The sequence below is a fragment of the Aedes albopictus genome, chromosome 2, assembly GCF_035046485.1.
Source record: "Aedes albopictus strain Foshan chromosome 2, AalbF5, whole genome shotgun sequence".
NCBI lineage: Eukaryota > Metazoa > Arthropoda > Insecta > Diptera > Culicidae > Aedes > Aedes albopictus.
Window position 1 is genome coordinate 338,527,787 of NC_085137.1, and position 25,330 is coordinate 338,553,116.

Here is a 25,330-nt window from a genome sequence, read left to right on the forward strand (position 1 = left end):
CTGGCTGGCTCGCTGGGACAGACACCAGCCTTTTACCTCTCCGGAGGACCATAGTTGCAGCTAGGGTCCTGCACTACACTCTAAACCTGGTCAGCACTAAAATGTGTAAGACCTACTTAAAATTGCAAATTTTCTAGACTGACCATGCCAAAAATGTGTAACAGTTACATATTCACAAAATCAGCTCTTGCGTCCACAAAATTTACAATTGTGCAGATCGTTTGATGAATCTTCAGCATAAAAACGCTTCTCATATACGTATGACATCAACCTACCTACTATACAGTTTTCGCCAAACGAAGTGATGCTGGCCATCGACGATCTCGACTCTAAGAAAGGAGCCGGCACGGACGGTATTCCTCCTCTGTTCCTGAAGAACTGTTCGGCAGAATTATCAGCTCCTATAGCCATTCTCTTCAATAGTTCCCTACGTGAAAGTACATTCCCATTAGCGTGAAAAACTGCCTCCATCGTACCAATTCATAAGTCCGGGAATATCAACCGTGTGAATAATTATCGTGGTGCTTCCATACTATGTTGCTTGAGTAAACTATTTGAGAAACTGATGCATAATATCATCTACAATATCGCAGCACCTATAATTTCGGACTCGCAGCACGGTTTCATGAGGCATCGCTCAACAACTACTAATTTGATGTGCTATGTTTCTACGCTATCACGGGAAGTGGAAAGGAGAAGGCAAGTCGACGCAATTTACGTTGATTTTGCAAAGGCATTCGACACCGTACCCCACAACCTGGTACTCGATAAGCTCAAACATATTGGCTTCCCGGCTTGGTTTACAAAATGGACTTCCTCCTACCTATCCGGTCGCACCTCATACGTTGTGGTCAATTCAGCACGCTCTAGAACCTTCTGGGTTACGTCTGGAGTGCCCCAAGGCAGCGTACTTGGTCCGCTATTATTCAACATTTTTGTAAACGATCTGAACCTGGTCCTCTCGTCGGTCAAGCTGTCTTTCGCCGATGACCTGAAATTCTTTCGCGTTATAGAGACTTCGAATGATTGCACCGCTCTACAAGAGGATATCAACACAATGTTAATGTGGTGTAACAACAATGGAATGTTCGTCAACGGCCAGAAATGCAAGGTTCTCTCCTTTTCCCGTTCGAAGGATCCTATGCATCATCAGTACACCCTGGAGGATCAACCACTACAACGTGTTACGTCAATCTGCGACCTGGGAGTCACTATCGATACCAAGCTCACGTTTAATGAACATGTTGGGATAACTACTGCCAAAGCATTCTCGGTTCTAGGGTTCATTCGTCGTCACGCTTCGAACTTTACTGACGTATATGCACTGAAGTCGCTCTACTGTTGTTTGGTGCGAAGTATCCTGGAGTACGCTGCTCCTATTTGGATCCCGTACTATACAACGCACATACTTTTGATCGAACGTGTGCAAAAAAAGTTTGTGCGATTTGCATTAAGGCTGCTTCCCTGGAACGACCCAATTAATCTTCCCGCCTATTCCGAACGGTGTAAATTAATAGACCTAGAACCACTGACTACTAGACATACTAAGCTGCAGCGCTTGTTCATCTTCGACGTCATTCAAGGAACAATTGACTGCTCTGCGCTTCTGCAACAGATATCGTTCAACGTTCCCCCTCGAAGTTTGCGGTTTGTCAGCTTACTATCTGTTCCGTATCATCGCTCAAACTACGGCTACAACAACCCACTCGACTCATGCATTCGAGCATTTAATGATGTTTCAAACGTGTACGACTTCAACACTACGAAAGCTGTTTTTAAAACACGGATTAGTCAATAGTTTAGTTTATAAGATACATTACATTAAGTACAGTCTGTATGGTTTGACTATCGAAGACGGTGTAATAAATAAATAAATATAGATCTCAAGATTTTAGCTTTAGACAATTGTAGTGAAATTCTAGCGCTCATATCATTAGTTTAGCAACCTTGCCCTTAAATATCATTCACTCTCTGACATACCACCAAAACCATTGCATAGGTGGATATAGTGAGCAAACGTCAAACAGAAACAAAATAGATGCGAGCGCCATAAGCGAGCGATTTGCAAGCTACAAAATATTTAAACTAAACCGCTAAAAAGGTGAACGATGAGATGCAAGTAGAGTGAGACGTCTGTTTGTCAGTGGATATAGTTTGTCTCCGAATATCGTATACTTGGTGGGTGTGTACTTTATCGAAAATAACTAGACCGGTTTTTCAAGGGGACGGCATCCTATTTTTTCTCTATGGAGTGTAACAGGTTGGATTGTGCTTCCTTACGTGGAGCATAAATTAATACTTCAATCAAAATGTTCACCAACACAATCGTGAAAGCGGAATGTTTACCTTTTAACGAGGGATATCTGGTCAAAATGCTTATTTCAGATTAGATCTCATGAATGTATTGAGCATAACAAAGCGGAATAAATTAATAATTTTGAATTTGAGCGTGTCAGTATTTGAATCAACTTCCTATAGAGTACTAATTCTTTTTAAAATAACACACAACACTTCTTTTCGCAAACTTTTTTGCCGAGGGCCGTTTTCCTTCATTCGCTCCCGCTGCTGTATTGAGTGAATGCTGATATTGGTATGATTTGGTTGCGCATTATATGCGGCAACAAAATCAGATCACCGTAGCAACCCCGTGGGTTTTTTATTTCATCTTTGGAGTTACCAATTTTCAGATAGGGTGGTCTTAATTTTTTTCGAAAAATCATTACTTTTGAGCCAGTTGACCGAATTTAAACTTCCTTTTTTGTTCAAAAGCTATTGAGGGGCAAGAAAATAAATGCAAATTATATATATATATATTTTTTTTACATTTCTATGGTTTCGGGACCAAAGGGGTACCCTGGTTTTAATTTTTATCAGACAATTCAAGGAATTTGGCTTAATATATCAAAAAAAATCAAATATCCATGTTTTTTTTTGTTTTTTTTTTTGAGATATGATTTTTTGAAAATAAAATGCCAAATTTTCCCATACAGGACACTTTTTAAAATTTGATTATATTTTGAATCCTTATTAAACTATGGATACCAAAAACACTAGGAATCACTCGAAACCCAAATAACACCGAAAACATAATCGGAAATTGCAAAATATTTACTTTGTCCTACAGCAGTTGTTATGAAGTTTCTCGAGACATATTATGTCATGGATATGTCGTTTTCATGATACCTAAAACTTATGCACAGTGATCTTCTATTTAGAAGTCTTATTATAGAATATATTTTGTTTTCTCAAACAAACCTTGCATGTTGTTTTCGATTATGTTGGATATGTTCTATTTAAGTACACTTTGTTTGTTACCATTCATGCTCAGTATGTTCTATATGTCATATTAGAGTAACATTTGCAGTTTCTTGTTTAAGACTTGTTTTCAATCATGTTTAGACAAAACATAGTATGTTTCGTATGTTTATAATTAGTCGAATTTTGGTTTTGAACAGGGACATGCTACACTACCGATCATAGAAATGTAGAATCGATTCTTATTACCTACGTAAAATAATATACTTACTTCTAACAGAATCTTAGTTATGAATACCTATATAAAAAAATGATACCACAAAATATATGATTATCTATAAGGGTCGATTTTACCGAGCATAATGCTCTTTAAGCCGCTTCTGTTATAATTATTTGATACTTGATATTTGTTCTCTTTCCAAATCTTGACAGATAAAAATAATAAAGCATTTAATCTGGAAAATATTAAAAACTCATCGGATTTGTTGAAGAATTCGATCAATCGATCAAAACGATCAAATCTGACTATAGGTAAATCCAACGAAAGCTAACGATCCCTCCGCATTTGGTGGCAGGAATGAGAACCCTATGAAAAACGTGACTCCGTCAAAATTTGCCATTGCGCAGCATAGGCAAAGTGCACTTTTTTCACTTTTTTGTATCGAATTCCGCATCGTAGAGAAACAAACGAGCACTTTTTGGAAAGAAAATTTAATTATCTTTCAGTTGCGCTTCGATCCGGTAGGTGCTCACGAACAATTTATGTGATTAATTTGAGGAACTCTTGCTATGCCTCCGGAGGGCGATCTTCCGGATTTTTTGTTAGCTGGCCAATCCGGTATCTGTCGGCGTTGGCATCAAGAATGATGATAATGGAAGCCATTGCAAATGGAAAATAGCAACTTCTAGAGCAAAAAATTAGTAAAATTTGACGACAAAAAATGACTTTTTATGAAAACAAACGATTTTCTCCTTATCTCACATAGCGCCTCTACAATTGGGGGTCATCTGGATTAGCCTATACATGTCAATGGTTGCTCCTCCGTGATTGATCTGAGCTGGTACCAATTGCACTGAGATCCAAATGTATAAGGGCTGGGACACTCCACTTATTCTCAAAGTGCAATTTAAACAGCTCATACATTTTGGATCAATAACGGCGCCGGCCACGTCCTTATAGTCAGTTGGGAAGGGAAATGAATGTTAGAGTGTGCTGGTTTTTGCTACTAAAGACCGAGATCACCTCTGCATCCCCACAACCAGCACGGACTGGGGTGTTTGTTAGACGGAAAGGATGGTAGATCTGGGAGTAACCGTTGGGTCGCTGATGCGATCCATGGATAGGAGGTTATTTATAGTGTTCGTGATAGATTGTGTGGTGGATAAGGTGAATAAGGTCAAGCGGCCCAGCACGCTTTGGTTGCATAACTTGTAGGCGTCATATATACACTGTGCTTTGAGTGGAAGTTGGAGGGGAGGGAAACGACTTTTTTAAATTCGCTTCTGGTTCTAGCGATGGCTATGCACATATGAATATACATGAGTTGTATATGTGAAGAAGAGAGAGCGAGAGAAAGTGGATAGAAAGATACAAAGTACGATGAAAGGAACGGGCAACGGATTGCACGCATGACCTTCTGCATACGAATCAAAAGCGGTAGCCACTAGACCACCAAGCCCGTATCATCGGATTTGTTGAAAAATTTTTAGAAAAACTCGAAATTTTGAAAAATATTTTTTATCTGCCACCTCCAGTGAATCAAAATTCAACCATCGCGCAACAATAATGACAATGTCGCAACCTGTATTTGTTGCGACAATACAACCCATGCGACATAAGCAGGCCCGGATTAAGGATTGTGGGGGCCCGGGGCCCGAGCGGATGTGGAGGGCCCTCCGATAGATGACCAAAAATGTTTTTCCTTATTTTCGTACAATACTTGAGCAATATGAAAAATAAAGCTAATGTTTGCAACCAAAAAGGGTTTTTGTGGGGGCCCCTAAAATGTGGGGGCCCGGGGCCCGGCCCCCCCGGCCCCCCCTTAGATCCGGCCCTGGACATAAGTTTGTCCCAACTTGAAAATAATGGGATTAACATCGTACACCACGAGTTTAGAGATTTTTAAGCCTTGCATTGCGGTTTTCGAACGGTAACTTCGAGTCGGTAAACACTGCAACTCTGGTGAAGCTCTATCATCAAACAGTTTCGACTTTGGGTTAGTAATAATTGATTATTCACGAGTAGAAAAATACGCAACAAATTCAGCTTCCGTTTTGTCTGCAACAAAAAAAAAATCGAGATCATGTCATTGTCTGTCACCAGTAGGGATAAAGAGTAATCGTCGCACCTTCTTTGTTGCTTGTTTTGTGCCTCTTTTGTCTGACAATTCTCTTCACTGGCCCCCTCAAAATACAAAATCTAGCCAACATTTTTTGAAGGGGGGGAGGGGGGTGGGGGTGTGGATAGACAAAAAGTGAAAATTAAATTTGTAATAGCCTTACTAAAACAATGTAAAATGGATGTAGTGCATTCATTGAAAGGTATATTTTATCATTTTTGCATGTAGTTTCCATTAGAAACTGTAACAACTATATGGTGGATCTTTTTTGTGCCGGTCACTGTACTACCATTGTGCAGATTTTTGAGAAAGGTAATGCAGAAGAGGGAGAAAATGTATGAAAAATAAATAAATAAATAAAAATCAATAAGATAAATATTTTTCCATGAGAGTATAATTAATTATCTTATCCATATATAATTATCCATATAATTATCTTAATCCGCTTAACCTTTTCTGTTCGTTATTTCATCTACGATACATAAGTAATTTTCTCCTTTAGGATTCTAAATGGACAATGCATGAACGCAATAACTTGATTGGATTAATTAATATTGGATAATTGATATTGGAAAATTAACAGTGTTCTTTACCAAAACAAAATTTGCACATCCATAAGCTTACAAAACTATGTCTAGGTGTTCTTCATACCTATATTGTTCCGCATATTTTCTCAAATGTTCAATATTCAGCACCGTTCATAAATCATTCAGCACCTTCACCACCGCAATTGACAGCCGCCTTCTAAAATACTAATGGAATCCTTGCACACCTATTCTATCTTTCTCGTTGCAGCCCGGTCCCATACCTGGTATGCGCCCACCTATGGGAGCTGGATCGCATCAGTCTACAAAATCCGCCAACTCAATGGGTTTCATAATGCCACTCTATACCATCGGTATTGTTTCATTCTTCATCTACACAATACTGAAAGTAAGCACTCTGCCGGGGCCCGGTGTTTGGCACTTGTTCGATATATTACAGTATTCTTGAAATTGAATTTTGCCGTTAGGAGCGAACCGTTGATTTATATGTATCTTTTACTCCCACTATTCCTTTCCGTGAAAATAGCTCATATTCAAGAAAACGCCCGCAACGCCTTACCCGGAGATTAAACCAGACACCACCTTTAGAAATGAGGTCTTCACCGCACCAGACCAGCCATACATTAAGCGACCAGACAGTGGAACCACTAAGCTAGGTACGTACTTCCTTATCATCCTTCTTCATTCCTTCTCTCAGCCAGGCCATAATGCACAGATCTATATTAACTGCCAAAAGCTATCATCGAAGTAAGTTGCATCCATCTAATACGGCCTCACGCTCACACATGACTCTATCCATAATCTGGACTTTTAAAGAACCACATTATTTGCATCGCTCAATTAATAACCAAAAACACATTTTCCTCCAACACACATGCATCCGCTCCACATAGCCTGGAAAGATCACAGCGCAAGTAAGATGAATCATGCATTCGATCGCAGTTTTGTTTTCATTTGAATATTCAAAGAAGACCAGTAAAAAAACAAACACAAATAAAGACATTTCAAGATTAATACGCATTTGCGATCAGCCCACCCCCCACGCGTTCATCGAACATTGCATTTGGCGTACCCGTTTTCCTTATATCCACACTACTGACTGACATTAATCGATCGATTCGATACCTTATAGATAGTAGAACACAACCCGAACCGTGTGGGGCTCTACAGCGTGGGGACCGTCTCGTTCAAGCCGCCAAGCTCAACGAGGCATGAAATGTTTTTATTCCACATTACTTGTTTTATTTTTAGACGACACAGAAGAGGGTACAGTGATATCATTTTCTTTTTGAATGTTTATGATTTTGTAACGATGAAAATATCTAGAAATGTCCTTTCGAAAAATGACGATCGCCGACGGTCGTTGCTCAGGGGTAACACGGGTTGATTTGAACTACCGTTTGCATTTGACTACCGGAACTAATGATTAACGTAAGCCAGAGTAGTTTGAGATTAGCTATAGTTTGATAGTGTTGACCCTTTTGTGGACCCTTCCCGTCTGTGACCCGTACTTTGGTTTTGTAGATCCGAGTCTAATCGAATGCAAATTCGTTTGTGTGTTAATGCTTTTTCATCATAATGGCAAACAATCATCATGGATTAAAATTATACATGGCTCTATGAACAGAGCTCTCCCTCTAACCTATTAGAAAAAGGAACATAGTTTTATGTAAATAACATTTTTTTCAACTATTTTAATAAATCTGAACTGTACTAATTACTAACCTAACTTTTTAAACTATGGTTCTTGTGCAGAATGATAGCAAAGGAATTGAGACACAATATCACAAATATACAAATGCCAAATGAATGGAGTTTTATTTATAAAGATTTCTTCTAGTAAATAGTTTGATAGAATAGAAATGTCATGACGTTTTTCAATTTCCACTATTTCATGTGTATAATTTCATCTTTAAGCATCACGGATCTTTGATGCTTGTTAGTAATGGAAGGTTAATGATTTCTTCGATAAACATTTCAAACCTCCAGCAATCTCTCTGCGATTTTTTTTAGAGATTCCTCCAGAATTTCTTCAAAGAACTTTTCCAACTATTCCTTCAGAAATGCCCCATGAAATTGTTCCGAAATTATTCCTCACATTACCTATGCATTGCTCTACAGGAATTCAATACGACAAAAGCTCTTTTTATGCACTTTTAATTTATACACTGCGTAAAAGAGGGAAGGCTACTCAGAACCAATATTGCACATAAGAATATTTATAGTTAAGGTTCAAGGGGGATTTTGGAGGCATTTCAGGAAGATTCAGAGCATTTTTGGCATGATTCAGAGGCGTTACGGAAGATTTACTAGTTTTTTTGATCCGAGTTTTTTTCAGGGGGATTTTGGGGGCATTTTAGGAAAGATTTTTTGGGATTCCATCACAATATATTTTAAAACGCTCCTGAAATACCCTTTGATTTAAAGGTGTTCTCAACACCCTCTAATAAGATCCTGACCTAAAATGGCTCGAAACGTCCCTGGAACCTCCGTAATCTCATTGAAGCGCCCTTGAAATCATCATAATCAATTTGAAATGCCTCTGAAGCCCCCCTTCAATAGCGTCCATAAACTTTCTAAATGCCCTTCTAACCCCTTGCAACGCCCTTTAAAGGCTCCTGAGATCCCATGAATTGCCCTTGAAGACCCATGAAACGTCCCTGAAACCCCCTTAACCTTTCAGGACGCGCGACATCAAGCAACCGAAACTGCACCGCGCTCGCGTTGTATACGACGAGCGAGCTTTTTTGGTGGTGTTGTACTTTTTACAACAGCGCGCGTCCTGGAGGGTTAATACAGATTAATACTATTGAAATACCTTGTGCAATGAAATTTTGACAATTAATGAGTTACAGCTGTGTTCATAAAAATAGCAGTGAAAGCCGTTTTCCATACAAAATGGCCAACTTTGACATGCTGTAACATTGTTTTCATAAGAGCGATTGAGCTGATAATTTGTCAGCGAACTACAAATATGGTAAATATTGTTATAACAAAATCTGAGAGTTTTTAAAAGCATGTCAAAAAAAAGTTAAACACTATGTGAAATTGATCAAAATAATAGCAGTGTTTGTTTTATTTTTTTATTCAGCAAACATTTTATTTTTTTTATATTTAAACATTAATATGTAACCAAGAAACTGTTTAAATAGCGTGCGAAAATATTTCTTGTTTCTTCAAGGTAAAGGTACATTTCAATTTATTTACACTGCTATTATTTTGAACGATTTCACATACACACTACGAAAAAATCAAAATTACTCGTGACGTAAATTTACTGCACAGAACGTAAACAGTTTAATGACGTAAATTTACAGGTCTTTTGACTTAATTATACATCATTCTTGTAAAATTGAGCTCAAGGTGACGTAAACAATTTGGGAATCGTGAGTCATTGCGTTTCATATGACGAAAAATCCAGTTTAATGTGACTGAAAATTACGTCATTTGGGCGTTCAAATTTACTTCATATGTGTCGCTTTTATATGTGCATTAGCCTGGTACACGGTTTATATGGGAAAATATAAAAAATGGAAAAACTCCAACTCCTGTATACTTTTTGAGTTCTATTTTGGTCCCATATCAACTGTGCAAAATTTCAGATCGATCGAAGAAACTATATTTTAGCGCCAGCCATTCTTAGTTTTTCATACGATTTACTATGGGGAAAATTTACTTCTTCAAAGAAAAATCGCTTGAGGTCACCCATTGATCCCTAAAAATAAGTCGTTGAATGATTTCTGTAGATAACTTCACGAGGAATCAGACCTACGAAGACCGCAAAGCGATGCGACATGCGTGGGAAAAGTTATTAAGCCTTACCCGAACGATGAAAAGACGAGATTTTATTATTTATTGTTATTCCTTACATGTTAAACAGCGTTGGCATGTAATTCGGTTTTCAGTCAATAACTTTTCCCACATGCCTTCAGAGGGTTTGTTCCTCATAAAATTTCCAACAGCAATCATTCATTGATATATTTTTAGGGTTTAAGGGTCAACCTCTGCCGATTTTTCTTTGAAAAAGTGATTTTCCCCATAGTAAATCGTATGAAAACTTAAAACGGCTGGCGCTTAATATAGTTTCTCCGATCGAGCTGAAATTTTGCACAGTTGATATGGGGCCCAAATGCAACTCAAAAAGTGTACAGGAGTAAAATGTCTTTTTGTGTCCCACGCTAATGTGCATCCAAAGTGACGCAAATTTACAAGAATTTTTCTAAGTGTGTAGTGTTTAACTTTTTTCGGCATGCTTCGAAAATTCCCAGATTTTGTTATAACAATATTCACCATATTTGTAGTTCGCTGTCCAATTTTCAGCTCAATCGCTCATAGGAGAACAAAGTTACAGCATGTCAAAGTTGTCCATTTTGTATGGAAAACGCGCTTTCGCTGCTTTTTTTATGAACACAGCTGTATATAATGCGCTATGAAAAACTTTTGACTTAACTTTAAATTCTCAGCACAGAATAAAATTATAACGGTTAGAATATTTTCCTAAAAACACCAAATTACCCTAAACCTAAACCTAGTTTCCAAATTCAAGATGCTAATTATAGTTCATATCAATTCCTTTTAATTGTTTTGGAGGAAAATAACAACATAGCCGGCAATAAATTTAAAAAGGAATGTGATGTATATTAAAAATAGGCATATTTACAAAAAAAACATAAAATAAATGAAATTGCTATAACTTTTTCTCATGTTAATAATTTCAAGTTCAGTCATTCAATTTCAAGTTTTCTTATGAACTCGTCATAATTGGTCAAAATTTCATTGCATTTGGTTCATTCAATCCAAAGATATAACAGCTCAAAATTGGCTATCGGATCATTATACCTTTTTTTAGAATCTTTTTAACTTCGTGCAAAATATCCCGATCTTTTCCAAATGTTGACCATTAATATACAACTAGTGGATCAAATTACAGTTAAAATTTGAGAATATTCGCTGCACTTTTCGAAATTTACAGCTAGTTGAACATTTTTTGAAAAGTGAACATTTTGCCTGTCCCGATCATTTTGTCTATCCCCTGTAAATACTTTTAAGCACACGTTTGGATGATGAATGGAGCCTAAATTCCAACCAATTGAGCATTGTTTTCAAAGTTTATTTAAAAGAGATTTCCTATGTTATAAGCTCAACCAGACTAGTACACATTATTCCTGAGGAATATGGAAATACCTAAATAATCATACCTGATTTTCTGAGAGTTTTTTTTTTTTTGGAATTAAATAGTGTGTGCAGATGAAGTACCTAGTGCAGCAACTATTTGTACTTTACTATTACTTTAGAGCTTTTAGTAGAACTTGTTACTTCAGACTCTAGTTTAATTTAAAAACGCTTCACTAATACTTCACTTTTGCAAAAGAAAATAAAAAATGAATAACTCTTTTAAAGAAAAACTAGAAAGGACGGGCAAATTCCTTTTAATTCTACTACTGTGCTTATCTTCGGACAGATAGGCCTATTTCGTCTGTGACTTACAGACTTCTTCAGTGTCAGTCGAGCACTAGTTTAATTTAAAAACGCTTCACTAGTTTTTAAATTAAACTAGAGTCTGAAAAAACTATTTGTAGATTCCTGGAATAATGACTGGTGAAGCTCTCGTAAATAATTGCGGTAGATTTCACATAAACATGTCTGTGAAAACTTGTATGTAAAATGTATGATATGTTTTCCTGAAGAATTTTCTAAAAAAAAACACTGCAGGTAGAAATTTATATAAAATTTTTGGATAAGTATTTTTTGTAGTTTTTTGAAGAACATATGTCAATTTCGTAATAGGCTCATTGAGAAATGTTTTTTTTTTCTTTTATAGTTATTTGAATAATTTTTGATTTTTTAGTAATCGACTAAATAATTCTGATAAAACTTTTACTAATTTTCAAATTTGCAAACAACTCTGGTCATTCCTGGTGATTTTTTTACAAAACTCCGTGAGCAATTTTTGCATGTTTCTGCAGCTTGGGATTTTCTTGCAAAACTCATTGAAGTTTTTATTTTGTAAAAAAAATAAAGTAGGAACTCTTTGAGGTGTTTTCTTGTGATTTATGATGGATCTTGAACTCCATTGGCTTCAGAAATTCCAAAATTATTTCTATCCTAGAGCAACGAGTTGTTTTTAGTTTTGTTTTGGTATAAAGTGACTCTATTCCTTAGCTGTTGATGCAAGATGCAAAATATCGGTTTATGGTGTAATTTTTGTTTAACTATTTTCATTTCTAAATAATGCTTCTATGTTTGCTTCCGAGTACTAATCAATTAACAGTACTTCAAAATAATCCTTTTACTGACTAACACTCCACTGTTGTTTTACAAGTTCCTCACCTTCCTGTTGTTTGTTGTTTTGTTTAGTTTTCTTTTTTTCCGTTGGATATCCATCCCTGTTTCTTTCTAGGACAACCGATCGCTAACGGAGAGAACGGTGCACCAGTTTCAGTGGGACCAGTGTCCAATGGCAGCGCCAGTGCTAGCTTCAACCATTCGGTACAGGCAGAAATCAGCGTTGATTATCAACAGCTGGCTGCCAAACCTGAATCGCAACCTGCAACGACAGACTCCAGCGTTGTGGAGGAGCTGGTGACCAAAGCCACCGCTACTCCAGTGGAGCAGGACAAGAGCGAAGCTAGCGGCGTAACCGAAGCGACAAACGACGATGAATGCGTACAACCCGAATACGATCCTGCTACCGAAAAGGTAGTTGACGGAATCGTAGTGCAGAAGATTGTACAACTGAACGAAGAGGAATCGACCAGTGAGATTATTGAGCGAGTAGCTAGTCAAGTGGTAGACGAAGTTCTACAGGAAGCAGAGAGCAAGATCAATGAAGCAGCCGAAGCTGCGGCAGTAGAATTAGTGGAAATGGTTGTGGAACAAGCGGAAGCTGCAGCACTCGCAGCAGAAATCGAAAATTTCGAGGACAAGGAACCGCTAGAAACTTATATTGTGGAGATCGCTAAACCAGAAACAGAACAGGCTTCGACTTCTCTCGATGAACCAACTGAAAATTTGGAAGCTATTGAACAACAGATTCTTGTCACTGAAGAGAATGTTATCTGTGAGGAAGCAGTTGTTAGTACGCAAGCAATTGAAGAACCATTCGAAATAAAAGAAGTTACACAAGCTGAAAGCATACCTGCCTCAATTGCTGATACTGTTGTGCACACAATCCAACCTGTGTTGGAAACTGTACTAGAGGCAGAACGCAGTTCTGTCGAACAATCTCCTCAGCTGGGAGAAACATCGGAACCTATGATTGTTGATCAGTCTGAACAAAACGAAGAAAGCTGTGATAAGAAACTACCAGAAAATGTGATAGAAACAGAAACGAGCATTGAAGAGTCTGCTATTGAAACCGAAATCTCTAAAATGCCAATTTCAGACGAGAAAGAAATGAAAGAAGAAATTGTGGTCAAAGTAGAAGATGATATTACCATTACCAACGAACCTGAAACTATCGAAGAAGCATGTGCAAACGAAGAAACCGTTTCCGAATCAGTTGAAGTCACGGAACAGCTCACGCCAGAAAAAGAAGTTCCGCTCAGTGACGAAATTATAACAGAACAATCTGTAGAACAGTTTGAATCAATAAAACCAGAAACGAAGCTAGGAGATGATACTATCGAAATCCCTGTGGATGATGAAGCAACCGTTGAAGATGTTATTCAGGTTCTGAAAGAAGTAACTTTTGCTCATGAAATGGTTCAAGCAATTCCCAAAGAAGAACAATTCACTGAAAGCTCAACTGATGCGGCAACTGAAACTGTACAAGATTCTGTAGTTGATTCACCCGTGTCAGAAGCAGTGCAAAGCGAAGACACAGTTTTTGAAAATGAGAAGGCGTCAGAATTAGCGCAATCTTCATCGGATTCAGTAGTTGAACCAGTCGTAAATGATGTTACATTTGAGGATGAAGTTCCCAGAACTGAACAACAAGAACAAGTCTCTTCTGAGGATAATCAATCACCAAAAATAGAAGTCGAAGCCGCTATTGATTCTTCAAATGATGCCGAGGAGATAGTAATCAAAGCCATGGGCGCCCAGATGGAGGAATCACCAGTTGAACCTGCTGAAGTCTCAGTCGTGAAAGGCGTTACATTTGAAGATGAAATAGTTGTGGATGTTTCCAATACTGAACATCAAGAACAAGCCTCTTCTGAGGAAAAGCAATTATCGGGAATGGAAGTCGAAGCAGCTACCGGTTCTTCACTTGATGCCGAGGAAATGGCAATCAAAGCCCTGGCCGCTCAGATGGAGGAAACTATCGCCGAACAAGCAAAGGAAGCTGAAGTCAGAGCAGTTGCGGAGGAACTTGTAAACGAAGTTTTAGAACAAGCGGAAGAAGTAGCCAACGAGCGGGCGGCTTTGGATTCGTTTGAGTTGCCAAGCTTTGACCCGGCAACACAGAAGCTAGTTGATGGTGAAGTTATCAATCGTTTTGTATCTGATAGTGAAGCAAGCAATGCGGCTGCGACAACTTCACCTGTAGTAGAAGAAGTTTTTGAAACTATCTCTGTCGATCAAGTCACTGCGGTAAGCGCTGAAGTGCAAAGTCCAATTCCTGCAACATCGATTCTCTCGGAAACTGATGCTGATAAATTGGTCACTGATGTTGCCGACGAGCATCCGTCATATGAACAAGAAGCTCAAAAGATTGCCGATGAAGTTGTTGGAGATCGTGTTGAAACTGAAATTTCAGCTGCAACAGTGGTACCGGAGGATAACACTGCGGATGAGGTTGATATTTCTGCAGATATCATCGAACAAGTTTCCACAGATGAGCAGTCCGCTGAAGTTGACAATGTGATTGTTGAAGAGCCACAAAAGGAAGTGAAGGAGCAGATTGTCGCGGAAGCTTTTACCGAATCTCTCAATCCAGAGGCGACTACCGCTGATTTGAATAACACTGTTCAGAATGAAAATGTATGTGAGCAGGCAACTGAAGAAATTGCACACGATACAACTCCTAAAGAGCAGACTACTGATCTGATTCCTCAAAATGAGGACGAAACGGCTGCTGGTGAAACAACCGAAGCTAATGAGCAACTCGATGATCAGGCAAAGGAGAATGATGTGCAGCCCGTGCTATCTGAAGAAGCGGAGGTCGAGGTAGAACAGGATGTTGAGCAAGACGTCACTGAAGATGATATCAGTAAAGTTTCATCTGCCGAAATTTCAGTACCAACGCTCGATGTTTGTGAATCAGCGCAGGAGATTGCTGTTGAAAAGATTACTTCGGAAAATATCCCTTCAGCATCTGAGGCTCCTGAGCTATCGCCAGAATCGTCTGAGTCAGCTACCAATGAAACTTCAAATGCTTCTGAAGAAACTACCTCAGCAGACAGTAAAGTAGAACAAGACGACTCCACTCCAGTGACAACGGAACCTGTAACAGAAGAGAAGGAAGCTGTAGTTGAGGACTTTGTCTCACAAGTGGCTTCAATAGAAACAAAAGAAGAAATTGCTGTTCCTATAACTGATAATGAAGAATCCACAGTTGTGTCTCAAGTTATTGAAGAGTCTGTCGAAAGCATACTCAAAACAACTACGGAGACTCCACTGGAGGAACAATCCGCTGCTGTTGTTGAATCTCACGAGACTGTTGAAGATCAAACCAATCAGGCTTTGGAAGTTGTTGAATCAATTGATACTGGAGTCGTAGCTGAATCTACTGAACACGCCACCGGTGAAAGCGAATCTCTACAAACTGACCAGGAAGAAACAAATGAAACTTTTTCAGAAACTCCCGGTGAGGCGCGGAAAGAAGAAGCAGTTCTGGAATCTTCTACATTTGTACAAGTAGAGTCGTTGAGTGCTGAGGCAGAGCCAAAAGAACAGACAGCTATAGAAACAGTTGAAAAGGTTGAAGATGTTAACCTGGCGGAAGCTTCCAACAGTGCAGATGAGCAAAAGCCCAAACCTGTTGTAGAAGTTTTGAATGATACCGAGATTGTAGTTGCTGCTGAGCCGGAATCGACTCTTAACATTGCTCAAGATGGTGATAAACCTCAAGAAATCGAAATTGCTCAGGAGCAAACAGTCAATGTTGCCGAGACAGAAAAAGAAGCTTTAGAAGAGTCCAAGTCAACAGATATTGCAGAAGTGGACGTAATCGAGGCTTCAGTGATAGTTGCTTCTGAAACAGCTTCTGTAGGGGAAGAGAAAGATGCTCAGATTGATGAACCAGTTATACATGAAACCATAGAGCCTGAAAACGCTGTTACTGCTTCAGAAGTTGAAATTACTGCCGAAGTCAAGAAATACGTTGCTGTAGAAGCGGCAGCTTCTGAAAACGTTTCCACCGCTTCGGAAGTTGAAATAACTGTCGAAGCCAAGAAAATCAATGCTGTAGAAGCGGCAGCTCCTGTTGAAGAACCAACTGTTGAACAATCAGGAAATCAAACCGAAGCAACTGATGCTCCAATCGACGCTAAAGAAACTGTTGTGACTGAAGCTGTCCCACTAATCGAACAAAACAATATTGAGCTCGCAAACGAGGTGGAAATAGCAGAGGAAATGTCAGCTACTGTGAAAGACGAAGCGGCTGTGGAACAACCAGAAGCAATAAGCGAAGAAGAGAAAACCGCAATCGAAGCCAAGGAAACTTTCAAAATAGAAACCAACGAAGCTGCTTCAGTATCAGAACAAAACAATGTTGAACCGACTAGCGAAGTAACGGTACCTGAAGATGTGTTAACTCCCGTAGAAGATGAGCCAGCTGTCGCACTTCCAGACGTACCGAGTGTTACGGAGATTACCAAAGCAGAAGTGGTAGATGCTGTTGTTTCTGCGCCAGAACAAAACAGCACTGAGCAGATACGTGATGTTACTATTATTGAGAGTGGTGAGGAATCGGAAAAGAATGCAACTACTTCAGACGTTCAATCAGATGATGTCGCTCAGCAAAGTGTAGTGGAGGAAACAGTTGTTGTAGAAAATAAAGCTTCGCTCGAACAACAACAGCATTCCACTAAAGCAGTAGAAACTCCTTTAGCGGACACTACGACTGCTGAATCAGTTATCGACGAAACAAGCCCTAAACAGTTTGAAAAATCTATCGAGGTTGAAGCTGAAGAGAAGATTTTGGAGACTGAAGGCAATGTTGATGCGCAGGAGGAAGCAACTTCTGTTGAATATAATCTAGAGCACTCTGCAGATGACGTTGTTCCAGAGAAAATGATCATCACTGAGACAGTACATTGCACGACATCCACAGAGCCTGTCATCATAAACGGTGACGAAGCATCATTAGAAGTCGTTTCCACCAGTGAACCATGTGAACAATCAGAAGAATCATCAAGCAAGCAACTAGAGGCAGGATCTTCAGCACAAGGACCAACTATTGAAGAAGTCCACGATGAAGCAGTTGTAGCTTCAGATGAAGGTAGCGCAAATGAGGAATTCATAGTTAAGGTTGAAGTCGAAAAGCCAGACACTTCTGAAATGATTTCAGAAGTCGTTGAAGCATGTGTTTCTAGTCCAGTATCCTCTTCAGAAACGACCGCTTCTGCTTTGGACATAATTGTAGAGAATCAAGAAGAGGTAGAAGCTACTAATACTAATGAGGAAGTTACAGAAGCACACGTTGAACAGGTAGGAAGCACAACCGATAAACTAGACCAAGTGGCCCAAGAAGCACTAGTTGAACGCACACTGACTGAAGCTACGGCTGTTGCAACTGAAATCGAATCGATCGTTGATCACATTATTTCCGAAAAGATTATGCATGCCATTCCGTCTGACTTGTGTAGCCAAGATGTGACTCAAGACAAAGCCCCATCAGAAATTGTAAGTGAACCTGAAAAGTTAGCTTCCTCTGCCGCAAAGGTGGTCGAAAGTCTGGTATCTGAAGAAGTTGTGTCGGCGACGAGCAGCGCTACGTTAACGGTCCCTGCAAGTAGTTCCTGCCCAACCGAAGCTAACAATAGCATTAACCAATCGATCACGGCATCTGATACTAATCAACCTCTCGAATCTTCCCTGGTTCAATCACCTCCAACCACATTGCCATATTCATCTCCTGCTGTCGATCCAAAATCATCAGAAAATGTTCAGGAAGATGATTCGATTGTTAGGGACGCACCAATTAGCAATCTAAATTTTGCCGTAGTTGAGGAAACGCAAGAAGCTGTTCAGCACTCCACAAGCTCGACCGAGCACGTAACCTCATCATTCAGCACCGCCAGCTTGGATCAGCACCCCGAAGCAAGCAGCATTAGCAGCAGCAGCAGTAGAGCGGCCATCATTGACCAAGTACCGACCAGTGTCAGCAACGTTACTAATCCTAAATTTCTTACTCTGAATCTAGTTAACTATAGTCCTAGTGGTAGTAGTGGTAACAATAGCAATAGCTCGGCATTTGCTTTGACTCAATCGCGTAACGCTGCGGGCACTGCTGACGTCGCCGCTGCCGCCGTCGCCTCGGACAGTAGTGAGCAACTGATGGAACTCGATCTGTTGCGCAGGAAACTGGACGAAACGGAACAGGCCATGGCCAAGATAATCGCCAATATGGGAGCCATCCCGAAGGGCCAGGTTAGCTGAATTTGTTTTGTTTTTGTTGTCCCCTTCTATTGTTTTTTTTAAGTCCCTTGTTAGACATTTGATGCCATCTGATTTTTTAGTGTTGATATGTTAGTTAAACTCTACATGATGATAATGCTGGAGAGTAGTTTTAATGGCTTGACGAGTAACGTTTCAGTCCCTTGTTTCATACGTACCCTGTTAGTGATAACTGGTTGTGCATTTAAAAGATTATAAGCTACAATAAAATAGGAATGAGTTACATGTTCGCTGAAACATGCCAATATAAGCTGGAAAATAAAAACAAGAATTATACGTAACTTAGTCAAGGATGCGACTGTAATATGATAAACACGAAATTATTGAAGGCCTTTGATAGAATGGAGATTGATTCGAATATTTTTTGTCAGTATTAACGAGATTTTAAACCCTAGGCTAGTTCATCTCAGGTCCTACATGATAGTCACCGCACAATTAACATGTTTTAGTCAAATAGACTAGAAGAGTTTCTTGGAACCACCATAAAATAAAAATAAAACGGTTTTCTGACGGTTCTCAAAACCTCTAAACCTCACACCTCAAAACCTCTACTTGAGAGCCACAGCTTATATGATGTAGAATAAGATACTAAAGTGGAGGCCATATGCGTACATGCTTCCATTTGACCGCATGTAAAGTGTACGCATATCGCCTCCACTTTAACATCCTATTCAACAGCATATGCGATCGTGTTGGCTGGGTAAGGCTTTGTCCCAGCGGAGACGTTACGCTTTGAAGAAGAAGGTACACTGTGGTGCATGATTGATCGGACAAACGCCGATTTTCATACAAAAGGGCCAAGTTTGAGATGATGTAACTATGGTTTGCGTTAATGGATTGAGCTCAATTTTTGACATGGAACTACTAATATGCTGAAGTTTACGTATACGAAGTACAAAATGTTTTGGTTCACAGGGTTGGGCGTGGCAACGCGTTCAAAATGTGCAAAAGTGATCGGACAGCGGTACCCCTTTAATTTACACGCGTGCCGCTGTCCGATCATTTTTGCACATTAAATGTCAAAATTTCAAAATTTGAACGCCTTGCCACGCCCAAACCTGCGAACCAAAACATGTTGTACTTCGTATACGTAAAATTCAGCATATTAGTAGGTCCATGTAAAAAAATGAGCTCAATCCATCAACGCAAACCAAAGTTACGTCAACCCAAACTTGGCCATTTTGTATGAAAATCGGCGTTTGTCCGATCAATTATGCACCACAGTGTAGCTCTGTGGAAGATTTTCGTCTTTTCTTGAAGCATCATCGTGAATACTAGCCACAATTTACACGAGACCGCAACTGATCGAACTGTTGCTCAAGCAACAGGGCAGCTGTTAGAACGTGAAATTTTTAAAATATTTTCAAATTGGAAGATCAGCGGAAGTACAGCGGGGATTCGTACCAAACACCTAATGCCCACCGCTGTTTCCTAACTGTTTTACCTGCGATTAATTAACTCAATCGCAGGTAAAACAAGTTTAGATAAGAATTCTTTCAAATGATTTGTTAGAGATTCCTTTAGTAAAAGAAAGCGTTGATTTTTTATCGTCATTAACGAGATTTTTAACCCAACAGTACTGTATCTCTAGATTTACGGGTTTACTTCCAATTTGAAGAGAGAACCCACGTTTTATGAGTTTGTCGGGAATGGGATTCGATCCCCGGTCCTTGCCGTGATCGGCATGTGCTTCAACCATTCCAGCACTAGCAGGCGTTGCTGTATGAACTCCTCAAAGAATTTCTTTACAAATTACTCCAAGAATCCCTCAAGGATATTCTGGATGCTTTCCAGCAGGAATTCCTTACGATGTTTACAGAAGTTCTAGCAGAAATCCCATTAGGTGTATCGTCAGAAATTCTTCCTAGAATTCCCTTAGGAAACGCTGCAGGATTTTTTACAGAAACTATTTTGAGAATGTATTCAGGATTTTCTGAATGAGTTCCTTCAGCAACTACTCCAGGGGTTATGGTAGAGATTCCTCCAGTACTTCTTCTAGAAATTCCTTCCCATGTTGCTCCAAAATTTCTTGCAGGGATTCCTTTAACAGTTTTGCTAGAAATTCAAACATAATTACCTTCAGAAATTGCTCCAGTAATTAATTGATAAATATCACCAGGAGTTCTTGATTGTTCCAGGAATTCCGTTATGAACTTCTAAAGGAAATCGGCAGTTCGTGATGGAGTTTTTTGTTCGTTGAGGAATGCCTTCATCGAGTTCATTGAGCAATGCCTCGTGAAGCTCCTTGGCGAATTTTTTCAGAAGTTTTTGCTATCATTTCTCAGGGAATTACTTCAAAAAGAAAGAAAGAAAATCGGGTTACTGTTCCTTTTAATTTCACCCAAGTTTTTTTTTCTATCCTATGACAGATGCGTATATTGACCTCTACTGTAAGGTCGTCTTCAGTGTCTCGTAATTGACTCGACAGTACGAGACACTGAAGGCGACCTTACAGTTGAGGTCCAAGTTCGTATCTGTCATAGGATGCAAATACTTAGTTGGAATTAAAAGGAACAGTACTTATCCCGATTTTCATCTACTTACAGGAGTCCCATGAGACCTCCAAGAGATTAACTAAAGGCTCCTCTAGAAGCTCCTCCAGAAATTTCATGAGGTTCTTTTTCTGAGAATTCCCAAAAAATCTTGAACCGTTGCTTCTTTTGAAGTTTCTTGGATTTGGTTCGGGAATCCAGGGAAATCCAGAATAACTTTTCAAATATGATGCCGCAATTGTTTTTTTACTCCTGGAGGTGATTTGTGAAATAATATTGAATGTATTTTTAGAAATATACTTCCAGAGCAATTACTGGTGGAAAGAATTCTTACAGAGAGTTCTTAGAATATTTCGTAAAACAAATTCCGAATCAGTTTATACATCAGTTTATAATCTCTTCAGGGTGATACAAAAATTATGTCACGCAAAGGTCGACCTTTTTCAAATCATAGAAAAAAATTGTAGGAACTCTAGTGGAAATCTCTGAGAAACTCACTCTGATTTTTTTTAAAATTCTTACAAAAATTCAGGGCAGTGCATTCTTTGACATGCCTTAGTGGATTTAAAAGATCCGGAGAAGAAGAACATTCTCAGAGAGACGATTTGTGAAGCTCATGGAGAAATTCCCAGAGCAATTCCTGGAGGAAGAATTTAGGGTTTGAAAACTTTTGGAAAAGCTTCTTTTAAATCACATTTTTTTTCCTGTTGGGGACATAGTATCACTGCGACCATTAATTTGATCTATTGTGGTGTTTAAATTTAAATCACATTAGAGCAGTTCTGAAAAACTGCTTCGGAGGTTCTTAAGACTCTCAAAGGAATTTTCTGAGATTCTTCTTTGAAGAAATTTTAAAGAATTCAAATTCAATTTACTGAAAAAAATCTCAAAAGAATCCCAACAAAACCCTTGGATAGATTTCTGTATAGATCATTTAAGTACTTCATGGAGGACACCTGATTAAACAGCTAAAAGCATAAACAAAACCTAGAGGAATTCTACCTAGGAAAACCTAGGGCCCATATAGCCGAGGCGGTAAACGCATGGGTATTCAGCATGACCATGCTGAGGGTGACGGGTTCGATTCCCGGTCGGTCCAGGATCTTTTCGTAAAGGAAATTTCCTTGACTTCCTTGGGCATAGAGTATCTTCGTGCCTGCCACACGATATACGCATGCAAAATGGTCATTGGCAGAGGAAGCTCTCAGTTAATAACTGTGGAAGTGCTCATAGAACACTAAGCTGAGAAGCAGGCTTTGTCCCAATAAGGACGTTACGCCAAGAAGAGAGAGAGAGAGAGAGGAAATTCTGGGTGAGCAACCAATTGTGTACTTCAGAGGAAATTAATTAAACGGCTTTTATATTCTTGAATGAATGTCTGAAGTTTCCGCTTCAAATGCCAGGAGAAATCTGTGATGAAATCTCAATTTAACGTTTGGATAGATCTTTGCAGATCTTTCTTAAGAACATATATGAGCGAATCCAAAGATGGCCGTCACAATGGCTGCCTTGCAAATACCGAAAGCGCGGATCTCATCATCCAAGCAACAAACAGAGATAAAAAAGCAATGAGTAGCCTTGCTCACTCGCGGTAATCATTGAGTAGCATTTTCGTTTTTGGGCATTTTGTGGATGACGAGATCGGTGCTCTCAAAAACGCGAGTCAAAAATGCATCTGGACGCGCTCCTATTTCACCTTAAGGAGCAATGAAATTTAGGGTAAAACTCTTGAAAAGACTACTTTAGTTACCAGAGGAGCTCGTTGCATTCTGTAGGATCTTCAAATAGAATATTCAAAAAAGCCATTCGAGAACTTTTAACACACTCCTTGGATAGTCAACACAGAATCTGCAAAAAGTTTTATCTTCAAGTATTCCATCTCTGAGTGAGATCAGTTAGGAGGAATCGATTAACAACATCAACGTGAGGTACAGAAAAAGTAAATGAATTCCTGGCGTATAACTGGGAATATTGTTCTGAAACCCCTGGGGAAATTTTCTGAAGTTGTTTCTAAAGAAAGATTCTCGATGAGAATCTAGGTAGTAATTGCGATAGAATCCCAAGAACAATTTTCGGTTGAAACCCTTAAGTAAAGATGAATGCATTAGTGGTCAATTATTAAATAACGTAACACTTCAAGCACAAATTGCTGTATGTAATAGACATTTTGTTATTAATATCGTTGTAAAGTTGTTTTTCCGTAAAAGACTCAAATAAAAACGTTCACGAAAATTTCCACGTTATGTTTTTATTTCGACTGTTACAAAATATTTAGTGAAAAATACAGAGTTTTTCAATAATCAAAATCTAGTTTTAAATGCCATAAAAATTATTCAAATATTTTTTTATGCTTTCATAAGGATAAATGTCTTCGCAGATGTTCAAAAGTCTTTAAATTGAAGACATATCTTTATATCTGGCATCCATGTTTTGGATGCTGGAATTACTATAACATGTTCCCTCATTCAATTCTCTCGTGCTCGTAAACTTGTAAACGAAGTTCACATTAAATGTCGGAAGATTAATTTCCCACAGAAGTCAGGGAGCGGAGCTGTTGGGATGGTTAGAATACGTAACTGTCACTCCGAGAACCCTGGGATCGAATCTCACTCCTGACAAACTCAATAAATGTGAGTTCTTCCTTCGGAAGGGTGGTAAAGCTTGGGTCCCGAGATAAACTAGCCTAGGACTAAAAAGTTCGTTAATACATACTGATGAAAAAAAAAATCATAAAAGGTGTCCCTACAAGCCTTTACTTGAAATATTGCATGGCAAAATGTCAAAATTTCATGTCCCAAAAATGGAAGTCTTCTCAGTACAGTAGACGTTCGATAATTGCAACAACTGGCAGACGTCAATGAGCTGAACAAAATATAGGCGTAAATTGCTTGAAATATTATTGTTCGACTTGATTTCCTTACGAGGTTCGAAGTTTTTCACGCAACCTGTTGTAATACTCAATTCTATTATTCGAATTTCAATGAGAAAAGTTGAATACTGCAATCACTATCATCATTTTTCTGGATATTTTTCTTATCATTCATCGTTTTTTTTTTCATACAGTTTAGAATATTTTTACAAAGACATTGACGAAAGCATCGTTGTTTTTTGAAGAAGTGTTTGGTTTTAAATTTCAGTCAAGAAATATTTTATGACCACTTGCACTATGAAATTAATAATAGTCCCCAATATTTAATGTTTAGAGAGACTTTAACTGGTTTCATTTCTTTTTCATATTTTTCTGAACCTTAAAACGACTACTCAAAATACCTCAAACGTAACCCTTCAATGACATCACATCGTCCAACATGCACTTATAATCAACACTTCGCCGACTGATACACAACAAAACTCCACTAAAAATACTTCTCCCCCCAAATGAAACACTCGAATATCTAATTAACAGTCGTCACGGCTATTCAAGGTCTGATAAGCGCAGCAGATGAGCAGTTGTTGAAAATAGATAGCATTAAAAAATCGGCGAAAAACTTAAGCAAGGTTAGCGCTCTGTCCGTTTTACTGTTTTGTGCAAGGCATTGTTTTCTTACCTTCTTATTAGTTCCCTTCGAGTTAATAGCACTTTTGTTCCACTTTTAAGTTCCTTGTGACGCCTACATTTGTTCTTAAATGATCTTAAAACTCCCTTCTTTGGTATTCATGCGATAAAGAGTCTCCAGGTGGCAGCGTGTAAAATAAAAAGTGATCTAATCGGTTTACTTATTTGAGACCTAGACTACAAGCACCAAAACAAATCAGCAACTGAAGGCTCTTCCCGTCCCGTGCAGCAACTCTATAGTTAACACACAGTAGTAACACCAAGTTGAACTTATATTCTTATGTTTATAGAGTGAATTGTGTTTTTGTTACCACTACTGATACACACTTTGTTCCCAGATTCTTGTAAATTAAAACAAACTCACATTTACCCCGATATTTATTCCCTTCTCTGTTATGTTACGTTGGTTATGATTTCTGTACAAATAAAATTCAAAATTTGGATTGTTTTTCTCTTGTTTGGCAAATACTTTTCTGTTCTGCTTTCGTTTTCTTGTGAAACGTCTATTGGAACACATTTTCTAACTGCCATACTTTTGATCATTGGTTGATCATGTATTCCCTCGCGGTGACTACCGAA

General features: G+C 38.8%; 1 protein-coding gene across 18 annotated transcripts in view; it reads left to right on the top strand.

Moving 5' to 3' along the window:
• LOC109431650 (titin homolog) overlaps positions 1-25,330 on the top strand; it is a 113,509-nt gene that overhangs the window by 79,342 nt on the left and 8,837 nt on the right. For 13 of the 18 annotated variants that reach the window (XM_029874540.2, XM_062852605.1, XM_029874541.2 and 10 more), the window contains 3 exons: positions 6,390-6,527; positions 6,666-6,795; positions 12,540-18,676. In XM_029874540.2, the coding sequence (XP_029730400.2) occupies positions 6,390-6,527; positions 6,666-6,795; positions 12,540-18,676 (6,405 nt within the window). Of the gene's footprint in view, positions 1-6,389; positions 6,528-6,665; positions 6,796-12,539; positions 18,677-24,601; positions 24,694-25,330 lie in introns of all 18 variants that reach the window. The other 5 variants (XR_003897815.2, XR_003897816.2, XM_029874552.2 and 2 more) reach the window with 5 other exon arrangements.